This window comes from Rhinoraja longicauda, chromosome 30 (genome assembly GCF_053455715.1).
Source record: "Rhinoraja longicauda isolate Sanriku21f chromosome 30, sRhiLon1.1, whole genome shotgun sequence".
Lineage (NCBI taxonomy): Eukaryota > Metazoa > Chordata > Chondrichthyes > Rajiformes > Arhynchobatidae > Rhinoraja > Rhinoraja longicauda.
In genome coordinates, this window is record NC_135982.1 from 13,034,561 (window position 1) to 13,061,058 (window position 26,498).

Here is a 26,498-nt window from a genome sequence, read left to right on the forward strand (position 1 = left end):
GTATAAACCAGCATCAGGATGCTGCTTGACCAGCTGAGTTACTCCAGCATTTTGGGTCTTTCTTTGGTATAAACCAGCATCTGCAGTTCATTGTTGTTACATAACGTCAGGATGTTATTCATTGACAGCAGCTCAGCCTTCAATATCACAATACTAAATAAGCTTATCCCCAAACTTCTAGAACTTGGGTTTAGGACCTCCATCTGCAACTGGCTTCTGGGCTTCCTGACCGGCAGACTTCAGTTGGTTAGAATTGGTCATATTTCTTCCACCCTGACACTCACGAGTGGAGTTTCTTACGGTGGTATGCCCAATGCCTTGCTCTACTCCTTCTACACCTGATTGTGTGGCTGACTACAACAAAAACTCAATCTTTAAGTTTGCCGTTAATGTCAGTCAGCCAGATCTAAAACAAAGTTGAAGTAAAGGAAAGAGGTCAGTAAACCTAATCCTTAACATCGGCAAAATTAAAGGGTTGGTTGTTGTCCTAAGGAAGCGAGGGGATGAATCCAACCCTGACCTTATCAAGAGAGCTTCTGTTGAGCGTCCACAGGTTCATTTTTCTCGTCATCCATATCACCAGCTACCTAACCTGATTGGTGTCCCTTCAGACTGATGTGGTGATCAAGAAAGCACATCACACCAAATATTTTCAGTGGATGTGAATATAAATAAGGAGAGCCCTGACTAAGCTGAATCAAAGCAGAGGGCTGAAGTTACAAAGAGAGATTGGAGGGGCTGGGGTTATTCTTATTGTAACATAGGAGGCTGAAAGATGAATTTATGGAGATTTATAAGAGTGGCATAGGTGGGATAGTCAAAATCTTTTTCCCAGTGTTTCGTTTCCAAGAAAACATGGCTAATTTGTTAGTGCCTCTAAACAAATGATTGTTCATCTGGTTAAAATATTGAGATATACTTTCAGTGGAATTCTGTTCAGCAATATTTCACATTGCTAGAAAATGCATGAAATCCTATGCTTCATCTTCAGGATCTGTGCAAAAATCTTAAACATTATTAATTCCATGTTTAATTAAAAATGATGAAATTATGTATAATCATTTCCTTTCATCTATCTAAAACTGGAGCAACTTATCAGTGTGTCTTTGATCAATGTTTGATAACGTGCCAATGTTGTTATATCAGTAGTAGATTCACACACAGGAGAGTATGCCTGTTTTCCACTCAGTTATGTATTTAATAAAGCAGCACAAAATGAAACATTTTACATTCTATCCAGATTGTTAGCATGTGAAGAATGTCCATATCTTGTATATCAATAGTATTTAAATTCAATAATGAATCCATTGTGCCAATATATTAAAAGGACTCAAAGTGCCGGTGTAACACAGTGGGTCAGGCAGCATCTCTGGAGAACATGGATGGGTGATGCTTTAGGTCGGGACCATTCTTCAATCTGGTGCCAATATATTGTCTTGTTTTTGCAGATGAATGTTTATAGTTTATATGTGTATTGATACACAATAACTAAATATAGAAAATATATAATACACATATATTCCAATTTCAAATCCAAAGATGGGATAATTTGAGATAGAACTTGGAGCCAATTTAAACTAATTCCATCACTCTGCACTTGGCCTGCATCCACCTTGTGTGTCTGTCTTTCTAAATGCCTCTTCGACCTCACTCTCATATCTACTTCCACTGCCTCCCCAGGCAGCACAATAGAGCCAAAGAATAAACTGGTGCAAACATTCAAAGAGATGTGTCACAAGGTGAATGAAATAAGTTATTGATACAGACTGTGCCTTGTACTGGACAGAGATAGAAGCCTGAGTCACATGATGAGAAAGTTATTTAAAACCATGATATAAAGATCACAAGGAGGCCCAAATGAATGATCAACAGAACTCTGAAAACCATAGAATATTACTAGGATTTAAAATTTTCGTTTTATATTTATACTTAAAAGTTTTAAATCGTTCACATCATGCAAGAGTAATCGAGGTATGTGCAGCTGACCTCCAAGTTGAGTTTACCATGCTCAGCAAAATATTTAATTTGATTTTAAATAATGGAAAACAGTTTGTTTACAAAAAGATAAAGTGCAGCCAACTTTCCAGAGTTTCGGAATGCTGGTTGTGCAACGGTTAGGGGGTTTCATGTTCCAGTGCTTTAGGTCGAGGGAGTGAAGGCTCACTGAAAATCCAATGACACCGCAGAGCATAGAAACATAGAAAATGGGTGCAGGAGGAGGCCCTTTGCCCCATCGAGACAGCACCGCCATTCATTGTGATCATGGCTGAACCTCCACTATCAGTAACCTGTGCCTGCCTTCTCCCCTTATCCCTCGATTCCGCTAGCTCTATCTAACTCTCTTTTAAATTCATCCAGTGAATTGGCCTCCACTGCCTTCTGTGGCAGAGAATTCCACAAATTCACAACTCTTGGTGAAAAAGTTTTTTCTCACCTCAGTTTTAAATGGCCTCCCCTTTATTCATAGACTGTGGCCCCTGGTTCTGGACTTCACCAACATCGGGAACATTTTTCCTGCATCTAGCTTGTCCAGTCCTTTTATAATTTTATACGTCTCTACAAGATCCCCTCTCATCCTTCTAAACTCCAGCGAATACAAGCCCAGTCTTTCCAATCTTTCCTCATATGACAGTCCCATCATCCCGGGGATTAACCTCATTAACCTATGCTGCATTGCCTCAATAGCAAGAATGTCCTTCCTCATATTAGGAGACCAAAACTGCACACAATACTCCAAATGTGGTCTCACCAGGGCCCTGCACAACTGCAGAAGGACCTCATTACTCCTATACTCAAATCCTCTCATTATGAAGGCCAACATGCCATTAGCTTTCTTCACTGCCTGCTGTACCTGCACGCTTACTTTCAGTGACTGGTGTACAAGGACACCCAGGTCTCGTTGCACTTCCCCTTTACCTAATTTGACACCATTGAGATCACTTCTGATAACGAGCAAGAACCTTTCATAGAACCCGACTCAAGACCAGTAATGTAGGAGGTATATAGAAACATCACCGCATGCCAAAAAATATATATCATTCAGTCAAATTCAAAATCCATCTCATGTTACGGAGACCCTTGTGGAACAATTGATGAAATTCCAAGTAAAAAATTGACTGCTGGAACACATTGGGTCAGACATTTGTGGAGTTAAAGGGATGGTCGATGTTTCGGTTCGAGACCTTGAACAGGCCCGAGGGGTGCGGAGGGAAGAAAACCAGTATGTACAATTGAGAGGGAGGAGTGAGACAGAGGCTGTTGTGTAAATGGGTGGAATGAGATGAGGAGGAGATGATGGGCAAATAGAATCAGGTAGGGAGGAGAACCTGTCTCAGTCCTGCTTTCCTCTTCCCTTTCGGAGCCAAAACCTCCCTTTACCCACCAAGCACCCACTGCCTCAGTGTTCTTCACTGGCACATCACTGGACCTCGGTGCCACCAATTGTTGGTCACAAATGGCAAACCCTAGGCCTGATAAACTCAGTCATACAGCATGGAAACAGGCCCTTTGGCCCAACTTACCCACACTGACCAACAGGTCCCATCTACATTAGTCTCACCTGCCTGTGTTTTTTGCCCAAATCCTTCTTAACCTGTCTTCGCCGTGCACCTGTCTAAATGTTTCTTAAACATTGCATTGATCTAATGAATCTGAACAAGATTCAATAAAAATAACAAAAGATGGGTTGAGGGAAATAGTCAGAAACAGAACTGTGCAGCAGTCACTTGATTACTGAGCCCCATGTGACTGCATATTCCATCATTTGTTTCTGAGCCAACCAATGTCATATTCCCACAGTTGGTAATCTCTCCCTATGTAGTAAATCGGCCTTCCCTACACAGTCCTGCCCCTCAGACTTCATCGTTCATATTCTACATGCCCTTTCCACACCCACTCCCTCCCCACCAATTCTGAATGCCAAAATTGAGCAGACCTGAATTTCTAGCCTCAAAGCTCTTTTCACTTCTTGACCCCACGGTGCACAATCTTTCTCCCACAGATGGAAGACTTTATCTATTGAATCAAATCTTCGAATGCAGTTGGTAAACTATCACATTCACATTGCAAAACACTAGCAGTGATCCCGCATCATGTTAGAAGGTTACAGGTTCATATTTCACGGGAGTAAATCCCTGTTATTGAGTGCCCTCAGATGTTGTAGAGATGATTATATCAGCAACTTCATGAGAAATTTGGAATAAGCACGCATCATATTGTCAAATTCTAGTGCAATTTTCTCAACAGATTCAAACGAAAGGAAGGATTTGGGGGTTTAGCTCATACAACAGTACCTAGGCTGCACTGAAACAGATGCCATCTTCTGAGTAGGTGAATAGGCTGATTGTCTCATGGATTAGTGATGCTTCTTGTAGCATTTGACTCGGTACTGGATATCTTTTACATTCAAGCAATCAGCCAGCGTCTGTATTAAAGCCAAAGTTCTCAATACTTGGTGTTGTCCCTGAGGATTATTGTTTCAACATTGACTAAAAGAAGCCGCCATGTCTCGCTGCCAAGTACCATCCTGTTTAAATCATAATAAGTGCCTCATGTGATGTACACACTGATCCACGCATTTTCCAAAACAGAAACCTTCCCTTCAGTGCAATTAATTCCAAAACTCATTAACACTCAATTGGAATATTTTCCATTTCATTCTCCATCATAAAGTCGGCTGTTTTCCAACATAGCAAATTTCAGAGCAGAACCTCCAAGTCCGACTTTTCCCTCTTTGCTGCTGAATCCACCTCACTGAGAAACTCTACCTTCCTCAACAAGTAGAGTCCGGTAACCCTTCATAATTCCTCTTCCAAGACTACACGACATGAACTTCTGATCATTTAGGCTGGAATTGGGAAATTGCCCATCGGAATTGCAACCAACTTTATTTTGTACAGAAACGCAAACTGTTTAAAAATAGTCTGTAGCTTTTCATGCAGCGAGCAATGAATTCAATTTCCAGTTTCATAAATTTAGATACTCTCAAAAAATGCCTGGATGGCATAATCTGGGTTACCCAATCATATCTTTCATCTCCACCCTCTGTGGAAATTAATTTTCTGCAAAGTGTTTCCAGATATTAGAAGTTGTTGGCTTCTTATTCAGGTCTCTAGCAGATATACTCGGGACACGATCTTTCTATTCTAGTATGCAGTGCTTCAATTGCTCAACCAACTGTCTTAATGAATTTGTGAACATGCACTCAAGATCTCGCTTCCTCTGCACTCCTCAGATTCCTGGATTATATTCAGTGCCCTCTCAGCCTTTTTTTGCATTCTGCAAATACATTATCTTACATTTTTACAAAATTCATCTCCATTACTCAATAGTCAATAGTCATTAGTCAATAGTCAATAGTCGTTTATTTGTCACATACACATAACCAGTTTGGCTCAATTCTGGATTTATTTTGTCTGAGCATCAACAAAAGTATGAATAATGTGATTTGATTTTTAAAATGTCCAATCGTTATGTCAGGACAAAATGTCAGCGCAGCTCCTATGGAGCTGTTGTTGTCTAAGATGATGGGAAATATTAGGCTATCAGGACCTTAATGTCCTCCAATTTTCCTCCCCAGTTCTCCCATTAACATTTGGCATGTTCCCAAATACCTCGGGTTATGCTGAGTGTGATCCATTATTTCCTCAAGTGCATCATCTGAGTCCAGTATGATTGTTCTATCTACTGCTTCACTTGCTTTATTTATATTTTGGTACTTTCCTTTTTATATCTCATTTATTTTTAATTTCTGCTTCTTGACTTCTTTATCCCTCCCACTTTCTTCTGGCAATTTCTTCCCTGCCTCATCTTGCAGTCTTGGGGCTGTGGTCATTTTGTTCTTGTGTTATTGATTATCAACACATGTGTGTCATATCTTCAAAGTCAGAAAAGGCTGGAGTAACTCAAAGGGGCAGGCAGCATCTCTGGAGAAAAGGAATCGGTGACGTTTCAGGTTGAGACTCTTCGATAGACTCAGGGGAGAGGTAATAGAGAGATACAGAAGGCACATAGAACAAATGAATGAAAGATATGCAAAAAGCCACGATGATCAAGGAAAGGTGGAGCCCACAATGGTCCATTGGTGGCTGTGGGGAAGTGATAGCAAGTGATACAAAAGGTGAAACTCAGTAGGATGACAGCGAAACTAGTACGAGTACTAGGGGAGGGACGGAGAGAGAGGGGTTGCAAGGGTTACTTGAAGTTAGAGAAATCAAGATTTATACCACTGGGTTATAAGCTGCCCAAGCGAAATATGAGGTGCTGTTCCTCCAATTTGCTTTTGGCCTTACTCTGACGATGGATAATGTCAATGTGGGAATGGGAAGGGGAGTTAAAGTGTTTAGCAACCGGGAGATCGCTTAGGCCAAGGCGGACTGAGCGAAGGTGTCTTCAATTGAAAAGCAACCAGGTGACATGAGTGCATGAAGTTCATGGTAAACACAGTTCATGATAGCACATGGCCAGCAGGAGGAAGTTGCTCTAAGATTAAACTTTTGTGGGCCCATTGCTAGTGTCCGAATGGCAACTGACCACTATCACAGGCCACTGTTGTAGGAGTGGGTCTGAGAGTAAAATTCATCAACCGACCCCCAGCACCAGAATTCGGCTCAACTACTGAAGCAAGCGTCAATGTTTTACATGGCCATTCATCAAATTGGCTCATTGTGCTGTGCCTGTACAACATAACAGGACCCACCAGTCAGTTCTCAAAAGGAACTAGCTGCATTATTTGAAAGTCAACTCACAATGGCAATACTCTCGAGTCTTACAATAGATACTGCCTTCAATCCCCATATTACTCCAAGAATACAAGCTCAAAGTGTTTTTGGCAGATTCAGAACCCAAGAAAAAATAAAGACAACGCTAAGATGACCACTGGTAGCAGAAAGGCAACAACATTGCTGATTAGCCCAGAGACCAAGTGTGGTTTACAGTTACAAATCATTATTGATAGCTCCATGCCCAGTAGGCAGCTTGTACAAGATGAGGAGATGAAAATAAAAAATGCTGGAAACACTCAGCAGCTCAGCAAACTTTGTAAAAGATTTAAAATTTCAGATCAGGAAATCATTTTGTGCACTAGTTAGCAGATTAATTATTATGCATTAGTTTGAAGGGATAACGCTACTTGTGATCGGATGACATTCAGGAAATGAACCAACATCCAGAGGGGACATGTTGCTCCACCGCCGAGGCTCTACTGGAGTAGAGGGTGAGTGACTGTGGATGACAATACTGTGGTATTGTCCATAATTGATCAGAGAAATGAGTACGCTCCAGATGCCAACTTATTTACATCGGCAAAATCAAGCGCAGGCTCGGCGATCGCTTCGCTCAACACCTGCGCTCGGTCCGCGTTGGCCAAACTGGTCTCCCGGTGGCTGAGCACTTCAACTCCCCCTCCCATTCCCAGTCTGACCTTTCTGCCATGGGCCTCCTCCAGTGCCATAGTGAGGCCCACCGGAAATTGGAGGAACAGCACCTCATATTTCGCCTGGGCAGCTTGCAGCCCAGTGGTATGAACATCGACTTCTCCCACTTTAGATAGTTCCTCTGTCCCTCTCTTCCCCTCCCCCTTTCCCAGATCTCCCTCTATCTTCCTGTCTCCACCTATGTCCTTCCTTTGTCCCGCCCCCCTGACATCAGTCTGAAGAAGGGTCTCGGCCCGAAACGTCACCCATTCCTTCTCTCCTGAGATGCTGCCTGATGTGCTGAGTTACTCCAGCATTTTGCGAATAAATACCTTCGATTTGTACCAGCATCTGCAGTTTTGTCTTATACGCCAGTCCATGGGATCAATGTTGTCAGGTACACAAAACTGTAGTTTGCTACTGCTCATTTCCTTCTTTCAATAAATATCCGACAAGCCTGTAATATCCATAGGTCCGTGCATCACTACTAGATGAAGCAGTTCGATTCTCTTCAGGCTACAGCAGAGTAACGGCAAAGTAGCTTTTTTAACCTTTCACTCTTGCACAAAATCATTAATGGGGTGAATCACATCTCCGCTTTAATGATCACGTAAACTGCAAGATGCAACTTCAGATTGAAAGGGATTTCTAAAGGATGCGGTAAACTTCCTTTCCTACAATGCAATGCATATTTTTTCGATTTAACGCGAATCAACGTTAGAGATTTTCATCCCATTTCAGAAATCCATTAGCCCCAGAGGTTTTGCTAGCTGATCCAAGTTCAGTGCATACATGAAAAATTTGTAAGAAACTGATTCTAACTCACCAATTACTTACAAAATTGAGATGGTTTATGAACAATTTAATCTGGTTTCATTTGGAGATGATTATTGAGTATAATTATATGACAGTATAATTTAATTTTGCTGCTAAGTATTTTATCTGGTATCTCCTAGCTTGTATAAGATGTAAAAATAAAATGACTATGTTCTCCAACTAAATCAACAACCAATTCTGCAACATCGCAGAAATGTAATTAACATAGTACACTACATGCATGGTAACCATTTGAAATGAACAGATATGATAAACTCCAATGGAAAGAATGTTACCTACAAGCAATGGTAATTCTACATAAAGCAGCAAAGGTTTATCTGAAGCTTATTGAAAGAAATGCACAGAGGTTGCAAATGGATGAATGCACAGAGTCTTTCACCCAGTGTAGGGGAGTCAAGAACTAGATTTCTTAGGTTTAAGGTGAGAGGAAAAAGATTTAATAAGAACCTGAGGGGCAACTTTTTCACACAGAGGGTGGTGGGATGTGGAATATGCTGTTGAGGAATGGTTGAGTGAGGTACAATTTCAACATTTAAAAGACACTTGGACAGGTACATGGATAAGAAAGGTTTAGAGGGATATGGACTAAATGTGGGCATATGGGATTACCTTGAATGAGGCATCTTGTTTGGCACGGACGAGTTGGGCTGAAGGGCCTGTTTCCGTGCTGTGACTATAAAAAAGTAAGCAGCTGCCCACAATGTGTACATCATAACATTCATCTTGTAGACTGGTGTTGTTATTTGTCTGGTCAATTATAGACAATGTTATGATATTGCCATTCTACAGTCACTAGCCATATAAACTGGCGTGGAAGCAATTGTGATCTTGGTGCATCTCAGTTCTCCCATTGCAATAAACTAACAACCTTGGAGAAAGTTGTAACCCTAAGTTACCTGCTTACCATAAACATGTACTGCAGGTAGTTTAAAAAAAAAATGTATAAACAGGGTAAATGTTTCTTTCATTTTTTGTTGTATAATAGCCTGATACACCTAATGTTTTTTTAACTTCCTGTACTTTTCAGCACAACCCTTTATACCGATGGCAAATCAAGACGATTTGGATTTGAAATTTCACAAAATAGGTACTCTCGGCAAAGTGGTGATCATGTTCAAATATTGTTAACTGGAGTATTGGTTGAGTGATTTATCATTCTTATTTTATCTACATTAATAAAGTGTTTCACCTCCATAAGGCACTTCCCGAAGAAGACAACATCTATCATCAAGGATCCCCACCATGTGGCTTTGCTGTCTTCTCACTGTTACTGTCGGGCAGAAGGTACAGACCAGCAGGTACAGGAAGCCCAACACCACCAGGTTCAGGAACAGCTATTCTCCTATAACCATCAGGTTCTTGAACTGACCTGCACACACCAAATCCTACCTCCGCCATGGAACACTACGGTCCACCTCTGGCACTACCACAGGCTTGCCATTTTTTTCCATTATGTTTTTGCACTCATACATTGCTTTTACGCACAGTCATTTATCTTTTAGAAATTGTGTGTGTAATTTAGGTATAATTTGTTTTTGTGTGTTGTCTGGCTCGATGTACCCGTGATGGTGCTACAAGCAAGACATTTCATTGCATCTGTACCTCATCATGCTGTTGCATGATGTACCTCATCGTGCTGTTGCTGTTTGTCCGTGGGGGAAGAGAGGGGAAGTTTTGTTGCCTCCATCACAGTGAGGGGGTGTTTGGAGTCACTGTGATGGATGTTTGTGTTGGGGTCGTGTGTCTTGTGTTCTTTTCTTTTTTTGTTGTGTTTTGTAACTGATGGAAATGTAATTTTGTTCGGTATCTCGGTACCGAATGACAAATAAAGTTCTTTATACTTTATACAACAATAAACTTGGCATGAGTCGATTGACTCGTTCACTTATTCTGTAATGATTTATGTTTAATACTACAATTCTGTATTCCTGAAAATATGGAGGAGTACAAGTTTTGTATTGACAATTTCAAGGAGTGTTGCATTACATGGGGTTGGTCAATGTTGCTCCTTTTATCCTAGTAGCAAAGACATTCGCTTTAGCTGACCTACTGAATTATTGTCATTCAGAATTGTGGCAATAGAACGGATTAGAGATGGGATAAAAGCAATTTATATAAGTTAATCAGAACTTCATGACAGAACAGTAAACTTACCAATCTGTGCATTGTCGTAGAGTAGCAGGTCATAAGCTCCTTGGTAACCAGTGCGATAGTTTGTTCTAGTACCACAATCCCACTGCACCACCACTGTTTTGTCTGGTGTTGTGGTACTGCCTTGGCGACCAATCTCTACCACGGTACCAACATGTCCTTCTCCATCGTCCTGGTTTCCCCAGATCCAATCCACACCACGTACAATCCGCATGCCCATTTCCATGGTGTACGACGTATGACCGGTGACTCAATGGCTTATTAATCAACTGATGCAATGGCGTCTAGCGACAGATGTCTCCAACTGTCTAGAACACCTGGAAAAGGAAATACAAATCAATTAAATATTCTTCATTAACCCAGAGAAAATGTATTGCATTTTCTACATGTATTGCTTCTTGGTGCAGTACCTTCCCCTGAACTGCCCAGCTTCCATGACCTTCGCCATGGTAAATAGAGATGAAAAGAGATGAAGCCCTCACCAGACTTCCCACAGCTCCACACATGGACTCACCGATCCCTCAGCGGACCAAGACAAACTCTAACCCTACCCTAATACACTTAATATATACAAATAGAATTGTTTCGGATTCTCCTTTACATCATCTGCCTAGGATATCTTATGTCCCCTTTTGACCTTCTGATTTCCTCTGTTTACTCCTGCACCCCTTATGTTCCTGAAGGAATTCCCTCTTTCCTGCACCTGACATGTGGCTCGTTGTTCTTCCTGAGCAGACCCTCAACATCCCTTGTTAGCCGTGTTCCCTGATCCTGCCAGCCTTACCTTTGCCATGTTTTCCAGGGTTCACTCATCATTATAGAACATCAAGCTTGAACATTGTGACTTACAAAATAGCGTTGCGAAAGGACAGGAAATAAATATTAAAGAACTAGTGTCTCATTCGTCGGATCATCTTGTTAGCTAAATAAAACCCTTATATTTCTACTATAACTCTTTGCTTGGAATAATAACACAGTGTCTAAAAAGAGAAATGACCAGCATTGTCCATTGTTCATTAAAGGGGCACCCTCCATGGGGAAAAGGAATGCTGCACAACATGAATCTTCATCATTATCTGCTGTCAATTGGAGACTTGGTGCAGTCAACCAGGGAGGAAAAGAAATGCTTACATTCCAATTGCACCTTTTTACAGCCTGCTGTCTTCCAAAGTATCTTGTACCCATTGAATTATTTTCAAGTTTGGTCATTGATTTAATGTTATAAATGTTATAGCCAGTTTGTCCAGAACAAACTGTTACATCCGGTCACCAGTTACTCCAGTACTTTGTTTATTTTTTGTAAACCAGCACCTACATTTCCTCGTGTCTGCATTGTACAGTACTGCAAGCCCTTCAGCCTTCTGCACCTATGAACCATCATGTCTGTCAATACTAATCATTAATTCCATAACGATTCCATGCCCTGTCCAGATACCAATTAAATGTTGTTACTGTTTATGCATCCACTGTGCCTTCAGTCAGCTCATTCCAGATACCAAGTCTCTTTTGTGTGAAAAATGCACCCCTCAGAACCTGTTTAAACCTCCCACCTCATGCTAGTTTTAGACACCCACATTCTAATGAAAAGAATGTGGTTATTCACCTTATCTATGCTCTCGTTATTTTATAAATATCTAAGTACACCCCTCAGCCTACTATGCTCCAGGGGGGAAAAAACACATAGTCTATCTAGTTTCTCCTTATAACTCAAACCTTCCAGACCTGGTAACATCCTCATAGTTTTTTGCAGCCTTTCCAGTTTTATGACATCCTTCCTATTGCAGGGCAGCTAGAACTGTACACAGTATTCCAAATGTGCCTTACCAATTTGCCTTTGTACAGCTGTAACAGGTACCAAGTCATGCATTTAGTACAGTTAAATTACTCCAAATTACAAATTAGGTGTCAGTTCATCAACAATTCTTGTTGATTCTTTTTCAGAAATCCTCATGGACATGCAAACACGATTTGATCTGAGCTCCAAAGATCCAAAGCAAACATGACAATGTCATCTCGGTAAACCAGTCCTACTGCAGGTCAACAATGACTGCTACATCAGCAGGGAGGGCTTCATCTAGATGAGAGAAGGCAAAAATGGGAAACTCTGTCAGACCTCCCAAACATGATGTAGGAGAATGCCAAGAAGAGTGCAGAAAAAGTACAAATAAAATCAGGAAAAGTAGGAAAGTAAAGAAAAAAAAGAGGCAAGTACCAATAAAAATCCAGATTATTTTTGTAGTTCGAAAAAAATCAGTACATAGTGAAAATAATTCAGCAGCAAAGTGTAGGACGCATGAGTGATCAAAAATGTAAGGTACAGATTAATCAGAGATAGAGTGGATTTGTTATGCCTGATTAAATTGTTTCAATTTTTCGAGGATTAACAAGGAGGGTGGATGAGTCAGCAAATCCAAAATGACGGAAGTCAAAACAGTAAATGCCTGAGGGAATCCAAGGCCAAGTGGCAAATCGGATTGAAAGTTGGTTCAATGGCAGTAACCAATGGGAAATAGTTGAAGCGTGTTTTTGCAACTGACAAGCTGCTCCGAGCGAGATTTTACTGGGCTCAGTAATTAGGCTGACAATACTAAAATTGGTCTAGTACCAGGGCCGGTTTAGTGGTCTAATGAGCTGGGCAGAAACATTTCAAATGTAGTTTACTTCAGACAGTTGCAAAGTTATGCATTTGGAGAGGTGAATCAAAGGGAGTATACAATAAATGGGTGGCTTTGGAGTGTGAAGAACAAAGAGATCTGAGAATGTCCACAGATAACTTGAATTTATAACATAGAACAGTACAGATGGGAGCAGGCTTTTTGACCCATGTCTGTATCAAACATGATGCCAATTTAAACCTACCCCTTCTGCCTGCTCATGATCCATATTCCGCCATTCCCTGCATATCCATGTGCCTAATTAAAAGCTTCTTAAATATCACTATCAACTCTGTCTCCACCACCACCCCTGGCAGCACATTCCTGGCACCTGCCAGAGTGTGTAAAATAGATGCCCTGAACATCTCCTTTAAACCTTCTCCCTCTCACCGTGAAGCTAAACTATGGCATCTGACATTTCCATGCTTGGTAAACGGTCCTGACTGTCTACCTTATCTGTCTCTCATAATTTTATGCACTGCCCTCCACCTCCGATGCACCAGGGAAAACAATCCAAATTTATTCCACCTCCCCTTATCCCCAGGCAGCATCTCTGCTAAACCTCTTCTGCACCTTCGGCAAAGCTTTCACATCCTTCCTGTAATGGGGCAACTAAAACTGCACACAGTATTCCAAATGTGGCCCAACCAAAGTTTTATAAAGTTTCAAACTTGATTTCTTGATACTCTATTAAGCCAACCCTACCAGAGGTGGCCTTTATCACTGTATCTACTTGTGTTTCTATTTTCATGGAGTTATGGACTTGGACCCCAAGATCCCTCTGTACATCAATGCTGCTCAAGGGTCATGCCGTTAACTGTACACTGACCCCTTACATTTGACCATCCATAGTGCAACACCTCACACTTGCTCGGATTAAACTCACACTGCCATTTCTTGGACCTTATCTGTAACTGATCTATATCCAGCTATATTTTTATGATGGGGTTCTTCAGTCGACAACTGCACCGATTTTTGTGTTGTCTGCAAACTTACTATCCAATTAATTACCTTTTTGTCCAAGTCATTTATATATATCTCAAACAATAAAGGTCTCAGCACTGATCACTGCAGAACATCACTGGGTCAAACTCCAGCCATAACAATGCCTTTCCACCTCCACCCTCTGTCTTTTATCAGTAAGCCAGTTGTCAGGCCAAAATACCAAATCACCATGGATCCCATGCATCTTAATCTTATGCATCAGCCCCTCGTGAGTTTCCTTTAGTCTGCACCTACCTAACAATGTGCTATTTCACGTGCGTACTCATATTCTAGGTTCTGTGTGCACCTCATTTGCACAGGTAAAGATTCATAAGCGGAAATGTGACAATGACTGATTTTATGATGTAGTTTGAGAAGTGAATGCTGTCCGGGACAATGAGAGTCCAGGTTTCCCTCAGAGTAGTGGGATGGGATCTCTGACATCCACTTAAGAGGCCAGACAAGTCCCAGTTTGAAATTTTATCTTTCCGATATCAGTAATACCGAATTTATGTGTTGACTGCTCATTCACGAGAAACATAAAATGAAGGGAAGATACGTCAAATGAAACATTTGTAGTCAGTTCTTGGTGCAATTTAAAAAGCAATTGAGATCACCAGTGTTTCACTTGTGGAGCAAAAATTTTTATTTAAAGGATATTATTCCAACGCTTTGGGAGGTGCACTTGATGTGAAAACATCCCCCTGCTAAACGTTGGCATGTCTGAATGAATTCAGCAAAACCTACACATCCTTGGCTGTAATGCTACCAGGAGGAAGGGGGATAGTCTCTGCCTTTCCTGTTCACCATGAAACAAGGGCGGACAACCAAAACGGTTCAATTACTTCTACTTGAATTCCATTGCCTGATTGACACTTGAAATGATTTATACCAAATGGAAATGCTGAGAGATCCAATAACATAAGGCACAAGTTAAACACTGAAGAATTTTGAGAAGAATTAAAGTTATCTATAGTTCAAACTATAAGATTTCTTACAATCACGTACGTGGCCACACAGACCCAGTTAGTGAGTGACAACGATCGATTAACTGACTCCGAGGTGTGGTTTTAACAGTCTCCAAGTTGTTATAAGCTACTTATGAATTGGGGAAGCAGCAGCTTAGACACTTTGTTAAACCTGCAAAGGGTTCAAGAAGCTTTGCAAATTGACTGCAGCTGTGGTTCCTCTCAGACCGCATGGGTTGGTAGTTGGACTCAGTGAGCAGGAAAGGCAGCAAGTATCACAGACAAGTGATTCATGGAGGTAGAGTAGGTGGGTGGTCAGCAGGAGGGATTGGCAGATAGTGCAGGAGTCTCCTGTGGCTATCCTCCTCTCTGAATACTATTGAGGGTGGGGAAGGGGAGTTTGGCTTCCCATGGCAAAGCATCAACACCAGCCAGATCAGTGACACCATGACTGGGTCTGTTATACAGAAGATGGGTCCGTCTAGATGAGCAGCAGTGGTAGGGTCTGATATAAGGGGGTTCTGTGGCCAAGGGTGAGACTCCCTAGTGCTGGAACAGTGCTTTTTTGGAAACTACACTGGGACAGGGCAATGAGGAGTGTTGTTGAACAGAGAAACCTTGGGGTCTATATATGATTCAGATACTTTACAAACTTCCCTGAAAACGAGAACTCGGGTAAACAATATGGTTAACCAGCCCTATGGCATCCTTCCCCTTATCGTCCATGACATTAAGTACAAGAATTGGAATGTCGTATTACAGTTCTACAAAACGTTGATTAAGCCACACTTGGAACATTTTGACCGGTTTTAGACGCCACTCTCCAGAGTCAAGGTTCATAGGGATGTTGCCGGGATTGCTGAAGGATTCGATAGGCTGGTCTGTTTTCAGCGTAGTCAAGGAGGCTGAGAGGTGATATGATGTGGTATATCAAATTATGCAAAGCATCGATAGGGTCGATGTCTGTATGACATGCTAGGTTTGTCTAAAACTTGAGGGCAAAGGGTTAAGGTGAGAGGGAGCATGCTTAAAGGGGATATGAGGGATAAATGCTTCCACACAAAGAGTAGTTGGCATCTGGAAGTGGTGATGGAGGCAGAAACTAACATTAAGAGGCATCCTGATGGGTACATGAGTTAGCAGGGCATAAAGGAAGAAGGAGATAATGCTGGTGTGTGGGATTAGTATATATGGGCCGAAGGCCTGTTTCTAAACTGTACAAATCTATAACTATTATTTAGTTACCTTTAAGAAGTTTTCAATTTTGCTGTAGAAGGAAACTTTCGATTTAACATTTTGATTTGTTAAGTGCCTTATTGTGTCTCAAAAAGACCATGAAAAGTGCACGATTATCCTGGAATGCATCTTGTGAAATCAAGTGAATGACTGTCTTGTCATTGATTTTTAAATCAAGGATTGTCACAGGATTATAAACAACATTCTGAAACTTAAAATAGACAGGGCACACATTCAAGTCTGATTCAAAGACAGCACCTCTGACAACACCGCCCTTCCCCAGCTCCATGTCGTGGGGTTGATTTACGTGCTTGACAGGCACAAGCTCACAATACTCACAACACAGGCACAAGCTCACAACACTCACAACACAGGCACAAGCTCACAATACTCACAACACAGGCAAAGGTCATAACACTCACCTGGGTAAAAGTACAACCAAACTAAGCCAAACCAACGCCACTATTTTAAAAAAGGCATTATTTTAAACTGTACAGAAGTTGGATTTGATTCAGATATCAAACTGAAGATAAAAATCGAATAACCACGTGTACATACCCAGTGCTGGACAATTCTCTCACTGTCGCGCCCTCATGATTTTTAGCAACCTTTGAACACCTTGCTCGTGAGATGCCGAGAGGGTCAGAATTAGCGAGAGAGTATTTATGATTTGAGTGCACTTAGCAATCTGGTCAAAAATTGTCTGAGTTACTGCATTGATCGGTTGTTTTGCAGGTTTCTGCTCAATTTCAACACCACCAATTATTAAAAATCACCGACGCACGAGCACGATTAGAACTGAACATAATATACATGAAAATAATTTACCACAAGAGTACAGACTCGTTTAAACGTGTGCTGATCCAGACAACAATGGCTGAAAATAGCTCGTCAAGTATTTACCATGCACCCACTGCAAACAGTATCCACCTTCCTTTTAAAATGAGTTCGAAATTTTTATACCTAACAAGATTAAGCTTAATCTTAAAATGAAAGATAGATTTAAATAGTATATTTGATATTCCTTTCAGGATATCCCAAGGCATGTTCTAATCAATGAGGCTTATTTGAACGGCAATCCTCTCATAATGTTGAAAAAACAGCAGCCAATGCAGGCATAGCAGGCTCCCACAACAGAAGTACGAGAACGACCAGTTCGGGCAGAAACTCACAATGAGAACTAATTCAATAGGTGCGCATGGCTGGTTTTGTGGGACGAGCCCGTTTCCAACACATTCGCTTTTAAAAAAGCAAAGGCAATGTTTGCGGAAATTCAACATGCACTGAATAACCTGTACATGCAACAAATCGACCTTTGATATTGATTTTTGTCAATTTTACGCAATTTCAAATAACAGAAGAACACAGTACAAATTATATCCCAATATGGCAAAGCAGGGGGAGAGACAGTGCACTGATTCATGGTGTAGTAAGGAAACATTTTATTCCTCAGCTCACTCTCACTATTCGAGAGTGGAAGTCACATCCTTGCGAAATATCCTTTTTAGTGAAAAAATTGGACTGTAGTTACAAATGCACGGAAATTTTCTGTGAACTCAAGATGGGCAACATGATTTTGTGAACTGTGTGCCAAAGTGGCCAGTTTCTTTGCTTTTACTTTCGCACTCAAATATGATGGGAAGTTAAGCCAGATATAGTGGTTAGTAAGGGTTAAAAAAGGCAAATATGTGTATTGCTGAATCTAATTATTGAAATTGAATGTTAACCCCATTGTTACAAAGCTGGATTACGAATTTGCAAATATAAACCGATTCTCGTATTTAAGTCTCCACTCTTCCATCATAATTAAGAAACTCACAGCAAGAAAAGCTTTAAAGCAGAGATCTTTCAAATCTCACCTACAAAACTGGCAATACGGAGCTGCCAGATGATGACTACAAAGCCTGCCAAAACAGGTCAGCTTCACAAATTAAAATAGCCTCTTACAATGAATTTTAAATGAAAGAAAAGAACCCACCATCTTGTCAGCTATTCTTGATCATTAAACAGCGTGAGTTGGCAGGATGCCAGTGCACAATCTTTGTGCTTGTGGCAACGCACAGAACCGTTCCTTGATTCTCTTCCCCTGCCTTCCCTTGCCCCTGCCTTCCCCTGCCCCTGCCCCGTCCACCCTGCCTTCTTCACACGACATCAAATAAGTTTTAGACTCAGTTTTAGACTTACCTTGCTGCTTTTCAGTCTTGTTATGGTTTTACAGCTATGTTGCTGTGTGTGCTCTATGTGATCTCTGTTTTCTCCACTACCTTTCTCTCTATTTCCAGCTCCTTGTGCCTTGCGTTCATGGTTTGCACTGCCCAGATGTGGTTGAGGGCATGACTATCAGGATGATCATTCCCTTCTTTTGATCAAAAAGCACACGAGGACAAGAGACCTTGTCCAGAACCATGTCTATCAAAGATAGACACAAAATGCTGTAACTGAGTGGGATAAGCAACATATCTGGAAAGAAGGAATGGGTAACATTTTGGGACCCTTCTTCAGACTGAGAGTCAGGGGAGAGGAAAACTAGAGATATGGAAGTGTAAGGTGTGAAAATGACAGATCAAAGCCGACGTTGATCAGGAAACGTAGAATGGTACATTGTTGGCTGAGGGGAAGGTGACAACAAGGCATACAAACAGTAAAATTAAAGACAGCGAAACTAGTCGCAGTGCTGGTACCGTCTCTCCATTGAAGCCACGGCATGGAGGATTTGATTGAACATTCTCTGACGTTCAAACCTGGACACCCACAGGAGTAAATTGCATGAGCAGCAGTATCATAGCGTCAGAGCTTGGAAACAGGCCCTTCGGCCCAACTTGCCCACTCCAACCAACATGCCCCACCTACACTAGTCCCACCTGTCTGCGTTTGGTCCATATCCCTTTAAACCTATCCTATCCATGTACTCGTCCAGATGTTTTCTAAACATCAACAGTGGATGGGGTAAGAATTAGCATTCCTACTCTCCTTCCTCCTGGGGGCCACAAGCAGTATTGTACAGTTCCTTAGCTTCCTCCTGGTTTGGTCTTCATCCCCAAACCCCACCTCCATCTGCTCCAAGGACTGGGAAATCCAGCTGTTCACAGCTGCACCAGGAGGCATCGACCAACTGTATTCATTGCATCTCCCAGTGCTTGGCCCGTGGCCTTTGAAACGATACAAGTGTTCGTCTAGACACTTTTTACGTGCTGACGTGACATTGCCTCCGATCTCTCGGGCAGCGCACTCCAGGTAGTCACCACTCTCAGGGTGAAAAAGGTCCTCTCAGAAGCCCTCCAAATCTCTTCCCGCTTATCCCAAATCTCTCTATGTCCCCATTTAACCTCTTCAATCATTATTAAATTACTGTTTGCTCTTATTTATGTTAATTATCAAAAGGCCCTTTTATTGAGCAGGTTGTCTGTCAAAGCTATGATGTAGATCCTGCACTGGTTATTTGGATTATATCCACCTTGTTGAGATGCTCACCGTTTTCCCATCGTTTATTTTAGCAACCCAATTAAATGTAACTCCAATTACAAAGACTCAAAATGTTCCATGTTTCAGCTCATGCTGTCGTTCCCTGCTGTGCATCTTTCGTCAGTCCAGTGACCCTGATTGGGACCTTCCCCGGCAGACTCTAGAACGTTCTCGTCTGGAACTCGCAGCTCAACTTCAGAAACACGAAGATGCTTTCTCGAGTGCAGGTGCCGTTGGAAATTATTGTCCATTTGTCACAGTTTCATCAATTTTTGGCATAATGTACATGCCTGAGCAACAGAAACACTAATGCCTCACTGGAGGTAACATTGTACAGGATACATTTCCCTGAAGATCTTCCGAATAAAAGAAAACCCAGTGTTGAAGGCAGAGATCCGGCTGACATTCATCGAAGACTACAGGAAAGATTTGGCTCAGTGATCTCTCGGTAACCTAATGGCAGACTCGTGTATTATAATAGAGACTTCATACAGAATACAGAGCTGTTTGAATTTCCATAGCTGCAGAGACCTGCAGGGTTAAACCAGTTGAGCATGTGGTCTGAAGGAGGAAGATATATTGTGTAAACAAGGGTTTGGTTTTATTTGGTTTGACCAAGGCAATAGAACAATGTTCTTGCGCTGTCATGTTTTCCATTGATGTTTCTTTTACATCTGCTCATAGTCACTCAATTAAAAAGTTAGCCTGGTGCCAAACAAGGTAATGTGTGTCATTAATTAGAAACAATGGAATCAAAAGCGTACAAACACACAGAGATTGTACTTGCACTAGAATTCAGCTCTTTAACTGTGCAAACAAATGTACACGAGCACTGCTTGCCCTTCCACCCTTGTACATCAGATCAAAACATGGAACAATTCAGCCTATAAACGATTACAACTGCAAACCGCACAAAACACAGAGCAACAGCAGAAATGTACAACTTCACTGGTCAAACTGTCACAAAACCAATAAGACCAATTGAATTTTAATAGCACGCGATAACAGATCACAAGACAAAGCAAAACACAACACACTCCATTACCTCCAGTGAGGATCCTGGCCAAGTTGAAGAAATGCACCAAACTATTAATAGCAGTAATTCCAGGGAGATAAATGACCTCAGCAAGCAAACATAAACACTGCTTTCAATGTGCTTTGTACAGTAAGGAATCAGCCTGCATCGAGTAGAATCTAGATAAAGGGAAGTGGAATATCTGGCAAATCATTGCTTTCTCAAGGTGACGGCTCTGCCTGGGTTCAGAGGGAAGTAACAGGATGTAATCTCAGCAATAAGAGAAAGCAGAAGGCGCTCTGCTGATCCAATTACTTAATCGCTAGTTGATGAACGATGCACGAAGGCAGCTTCCAAATGCAGTCTGCAGAAGCTGAGGTGGAGCAGCAGACAAAGCCTCAAGCTCTGGTAACACACATGCTTCTCATCCTCAAATCCCAGAGACTTCACAATAAAGCAAACTGTCTCCCCCTGCTGTGCAGGGCATTCAGGATGAACCTCAATATGCAAATCAAGCTCACGAAGCAAGAGGCGTGCACAGAGCACTGGAATCTAATCCGCACTCTCTGAACAGGAGGTGGGGCAACCTGCCCCACTATTCATTCTTACACAGTGAACAGCTCAATTTAACAGAGCCGCTTTAATTCAACAGAGATTTCACATCACAGATCAGTTTGCATGAAGAAATCTATTGGTCCATCGAGCTATTTCGAGCCTCTACCTCCTTGCAGCTCTGGTGAACACACAGGCACGACAGATGAAAGGTCAGCCACCTGAAACGCTAGCCCCATAGATACTCGACCAGCTGAAGGTTGCTGGCATTTTCTGCTTTTATTTCAGATTTCTGGTACATGCAGAATGTCGGTGAAAGGTTTTCTCCAAAGGGCAGTGTGCTGACAACACAGCCGAAAGCCGCATCCCAACCTGTGGTGGAAACCACTCCAGCACAGATTACAGTGAGAGCACGGCAATTTAGGAATGATGGAGATAATTTAGTTGCATGTTTACATAGGAAATTTAAAAAAAATTAAATAAACACAAATAAGATCAATAGCTGCCCCAAATGTAGGGTTGTTGATAGCTGTAGGAAACCCTTTGACAACCCTCTCCTTAAAGGGAAAAACTCGTTAATTAGTGGATGTGGGGGCATATATTTTACCAAAGGGGGCGTTCATTTGAATAGTTTGGCAATCACTGGCCGTGACTGCAAATCCACATGTGGCACCACACTGACTGTTCTCCTAGGATGAGGCACTGAGGCCACCCCTGCACTTAAAAAACCCAGACACAAATTGTTGGAGTCACTCAGTGGGTTAGGCAGCATCGCTGGAGAACATGGATAGATGACATTTCGGGTCAGGACTTTTCACCCTTGCACCTTCTATCATGTAATAAAACTGCAGTGGTCCTTAAAATAGCCCAACGCGTCAACCTTTCCCTCATGTTCCCAAACTTCACCATCTTCTGTGTGAAGGTATCTCCTAACTTTACTTCCAAAACCCATGCTTCAATTTGTCAACCACCCTAAGATGATCTAGCAAAAATCTGTCCTCCACATTCATCCTACACATTCCCCGTTTAATATCTTAAATGTTTGATGAAATCATCCTTAATCTTCTGAATTTCAGAGGATACAGCGACAATTTTCATCCATCTCCATTGTAATTCAACACCTGTATTCCCTCCAATCTTTTCTCAGGTTTGGGGAGTCTAGAATAAGAGGGCACAGGTTAGTGAGGGGAGAAATTTAAAGGAGATCTGTATGGTAGGTTTTTCTTCAAAGAGAGCGGTGAACGTTTGGAATGAGCTTGCAGAGGCAGATATAATGACAACGTTTAAAGTGTATTTGGACTGGTACTTTGATAGGAAAGGCCTAGATGGATGTGGGCCTAGTGCAGGTAAATGAGAAGAGCGTAGATAGGCATCACGGTCAGAATTGACAAGGTGGCCAGCAAGGGTCTGTTTCCGTGATGTATGATTCTATGAGTGCAGGGCAAAGCTACCATAAGTGGGATTCAGGTATTCATGTTTAAAAATAGCCTTGCTTTGTGCATCTGGTTGTGATCCAACACAACACGGGGGTCCTACCGGAAGTGCACATATTCTTAGAGGTCCTAGGCGCCCATCAAAAATACATTAGTCACCATTAGTGCTCCCAACTCATGTTCTGGGTGGCTCACCAAACCCACCCCTTAAGCCTTTGCTCCTCTCTCCTTCTCCCTAAAGGACCAAGCTCAATTTCTGCACTGACCTGAACAATTCAGTTTCAATCTCTTCCTAAGAAGGGTCTCAACCCGAAAAGTCACCTATTCTTTTTGTCCAGAGATGCTGCCTGACCCGCTGAGTTACCCCAGCATTTTGTGTCCATCTTCGGGATAAACCAGCAACTGCAGCTCCTTCCTACACATTCAATCTCGTCCTGTTGGTCTGGAGGTTTGTGCGTCATGGAAAAGCCTTTGACATGCTTGCTAAATTATCTCCATCAAGTACCCATTTTTCTCCCATTTATGTCTTTAGCAGATATTTTCCCCTCACAATCGAAGACAAGAGCATTGTGTGGCAGCACATGCACGTGTAGACTCACATCACATGTATAATTGCGTTTGGTTTGTGAGAGGCTTGTCACAAGTTTGGTGGAATTATTCCAATTCAATAGCGGAATTTTGAAGGGAAATGTGAAGAAGCCCATGGATACACTGCATTCAATAGTGCTTTACAACACTTGCGGGCACTATATGGAGTTACCCCAGGAGTGGAAAAACAGCTCCCAGAGGCGCGTACTAATCACCTCATCAGAAGTAAACATCGAGCATTCTGCACAGAACTCGGGCATTCTCAGGAACACACCCTTGCCATATCCAAGGATTGTCATTTCTGAAGATTAAAAATTATCTAGGCAACACCTTTAATTTCCCCAAGATATTCCCGGGGAGTATGAGCAGGATGGGTTGGGAATAGAAAAAGGCAAACAGTTTTTAGCCTCGTGATAAGATCTTGCATTTAAAAAAAATCAAAATTCTCTCATTTACATCAACATAGAAAGACCACAGAGAAGATTTAATAAAGATCAAAGCATTATATTGCAAAGCAAATCTAATGGCACAAAATACATTTTACATTCAGAACAAGCTGAAAGCAAGAGGAAAATAAACAATTTAATGATTAAATTTCTACTTTTCCCGTAAATTCTCCAGGTAACAAATCCTCGGAATGCAACACAACTCAACTCTCCATGTAAACAGTTAATAATGTGTGAGCCTCAATAGGGAGGGGATTGACTGTGCTTCTAGATTCGCAGCAAGGAGTTTGTGATGTAAGAAATTCTGGGTCAGAGAGTCTGTTCCAACGGTACAGCCAAGGTTCTTCAAATCCACATATTCTTTGAATGCTGAATATTGTTGGGCTCTAGACAAGTTATCAAACCACATGCCAGATCTTGACTTCACCAGCCAAGACACCTGCAAGCTGGCAATTCAGATCAATAATTTGGTCCAATCTTTGTGCCCTTGGCTAAGAGAAATAAAGGGTTGGAGCAAAAAACTGCAGATGATGGAAGTCTGAAACAAATACCTGTATATAAAGTGCTGAAACATTCAACAGGTCAGGCCGTAACAGTGGGAAAGAAACGCAGGTAATGTTTTGGGTCAAGAATTCATCATCAGAAAACATAATTGGAATAAATTGCAGAGGGGGGAAAGTTTTGGACAGATCAGAGCGAATGTGTATGATAGAATACAGACCAAAAATTATAAAGGTATCAATTAAATACCAGCAGGAGAGAAGGAAAAGAAAAAACAAGAAACCGATTGAAACAAAAAGGTACAATATTAACCACGACCCGAGCAACTACGATCTTTGAAGGATTATGTTTTTGGTTGCACTAGAAACTTTGGTTTTACACTAGTATAGTTAACTAATATTACTATTATTAGTTTATGCATTATTGATTATTATATATTTATGTGTAACTGCATTAAGGTGCCTGCAAAGCTGCAACAAGTAAGAATTTGAATTGTTCCTCTGTTGGTCCATATGACAATTAAACGTTCTTCATTCTTGATCTGCACCAAGAGAAGGTCTAGCCAGTTATCCTAAGCTTGCCTGTGTTGTGGACTACAAACAGGATAGCAATAGATTGCAGCAGGTATAACAATGTTGGGAGAATGGGTAGATGAACCTTAATGGGGAGAAATGCAAACTGATGCATTTTGGTAGGAAAACAAGAGGGAACAGAGAATGAAGGATACAACTCTAAAAGGGTGGCAGTGTATAGGGATACAGCTCCTCCACAGGTCATGGCATGCTTCCATTCCCTAGATCTGTTTGTAACCCAAACAGTTTGCAAGTCAGAAATGCAGCCACAAACCAAGTTGCCACATTGCAACTGTGGCCCAGCAGTAAAACGTCTTCTGGGATGGAGCAAGGGGACAAAGAGGAGAAATAGGCAGAAATAGCAATTGATGCTCTAGTAAAAAAGTTGAAGAAGAAAAAGGGAGCCCTGGAAGATTTGGAGAAGGCATTAAGCGGTCTTGATCTGCCCAGCAAATGTGTCACCATCCCACGATCTTTAGATGGGCGTCTTCAGGTATCACACAGGAAAGGCTTGCCGCTTGTTATTTATTGCTGTGTATGGCCCTGGCCAGATCTTCCAAGTAACCTTGAGTTGATGCCATTAGATATCTGACAATTTCCATTTGGATCAAAACAAAGGGAAATTTGCATCAATCCTTATCATTACAAGCAAATGACGCTATGATGTTATGGACTGTTAACGCTATGATGTTATGGACCCGTACCTCACTGCTCTCCAGTGATGTTTGGACTACGGCTGTGATGAGTTCTGAAGTGGGGTTATCCTGAAGAAACCCAAACTGGGCATTGGGAAGTGCTTTCAATTGCAGTTTCCGTCACTTTATTCACGTTTGAGAGTTGACCGTTGAGAGAGCGCTTTTCGTTAATCAGCCAGATTGCATTTGTCCTGCTTTTTACACACAGGACAGATTGAGCAATTTTCTACATCATGTAGATGTTAGTACTGCAACTGTGCTGGAACAACTTGGGTAGAGGTGCAGATAGTTTTAGAGCACAGGTCTTCAGCACTACAGCTGGGATGGTGCTGGTAGCATAACCTTTGCTGTATCCAGCGCGCTCAGCCATTTATTCAATATCACATGGTGTGAATTGATTAAAAGTTAACTCCACTATATAAGAGACACAGAGTACTCTTGAATCATGATTATAAACTCTTGCAGCATAACAGAGATGCAGATTATGTCAAATTTCAAACTTTTCACACGAAAGTGAGCAGGCACTTCATGTACAGTAACTTTACCCTGGAGATTATTGCATAAAAAAAGGAATTTATACAACCTCTTAGATTTGAAGTGGCATTTAATAATAAACTGAAGATCTGGGGGAACACTCTAAATAGGCTCAGTAAAGTATAATCTCGAGGGAAGGAAGTGAGGAGTGAATGTTAGAATAGAATCTGCATACAGGCAAATCTCTGCACCGTTAACCGTTCCTTATAATCTTTTATCTTGAGACTAACTGCACTAATGTGCAAAGTTAGTGTGAATTAATTAACTAGACTTAGTCTAATTAATTAACTAGACTTAGTTCATTAAGACTGGTTATCCTCAGTAAAATATTCTTGGAATTAATCTACTAGTCGAGAGAAGGCAAAATAATGCCTTTGGGAAGGAACTTATTTCAAAGTCTAGTTGTAGCACAGCAAATGGCAAATAATCACTGAGTGACAGGAATGATAAAAGAGTTC

The 26,498-nt window shown here is 41.5% G+C and overlaps 1 protein-coding gene across 8 annotated transcripts in view; it reads right to left on the reverse strand.

Annotated features, from left to right (window-relative positions):
* The window catches only part of mib2 (MIB E3 ubiquitin protein ligase 2), a 128,854-nt gene that overhangs the window by 82,786 nt on the left and 19,570 nt on the right, over positions 1-26,498 (reverse strand). For 4 of the 8 annotated variants that reach the window (XM_078425513.1, XM_078425511.1, XM_078425509.1 and 1 more), the window contains one exon: positions 10,404-10,717. In XM_078425513.1, coding sequence (XP_078281639.1) covers positions 10,404-10,626 — 223 coding nt within the window. In that variant the 5' untranslated portion in view covers positions 10,627-10,717. The other 4 variants (XM_078425512.1, XM_078425517.1, XM_078425515.1 and 1 more) reach the window with 4 other exon arrangements.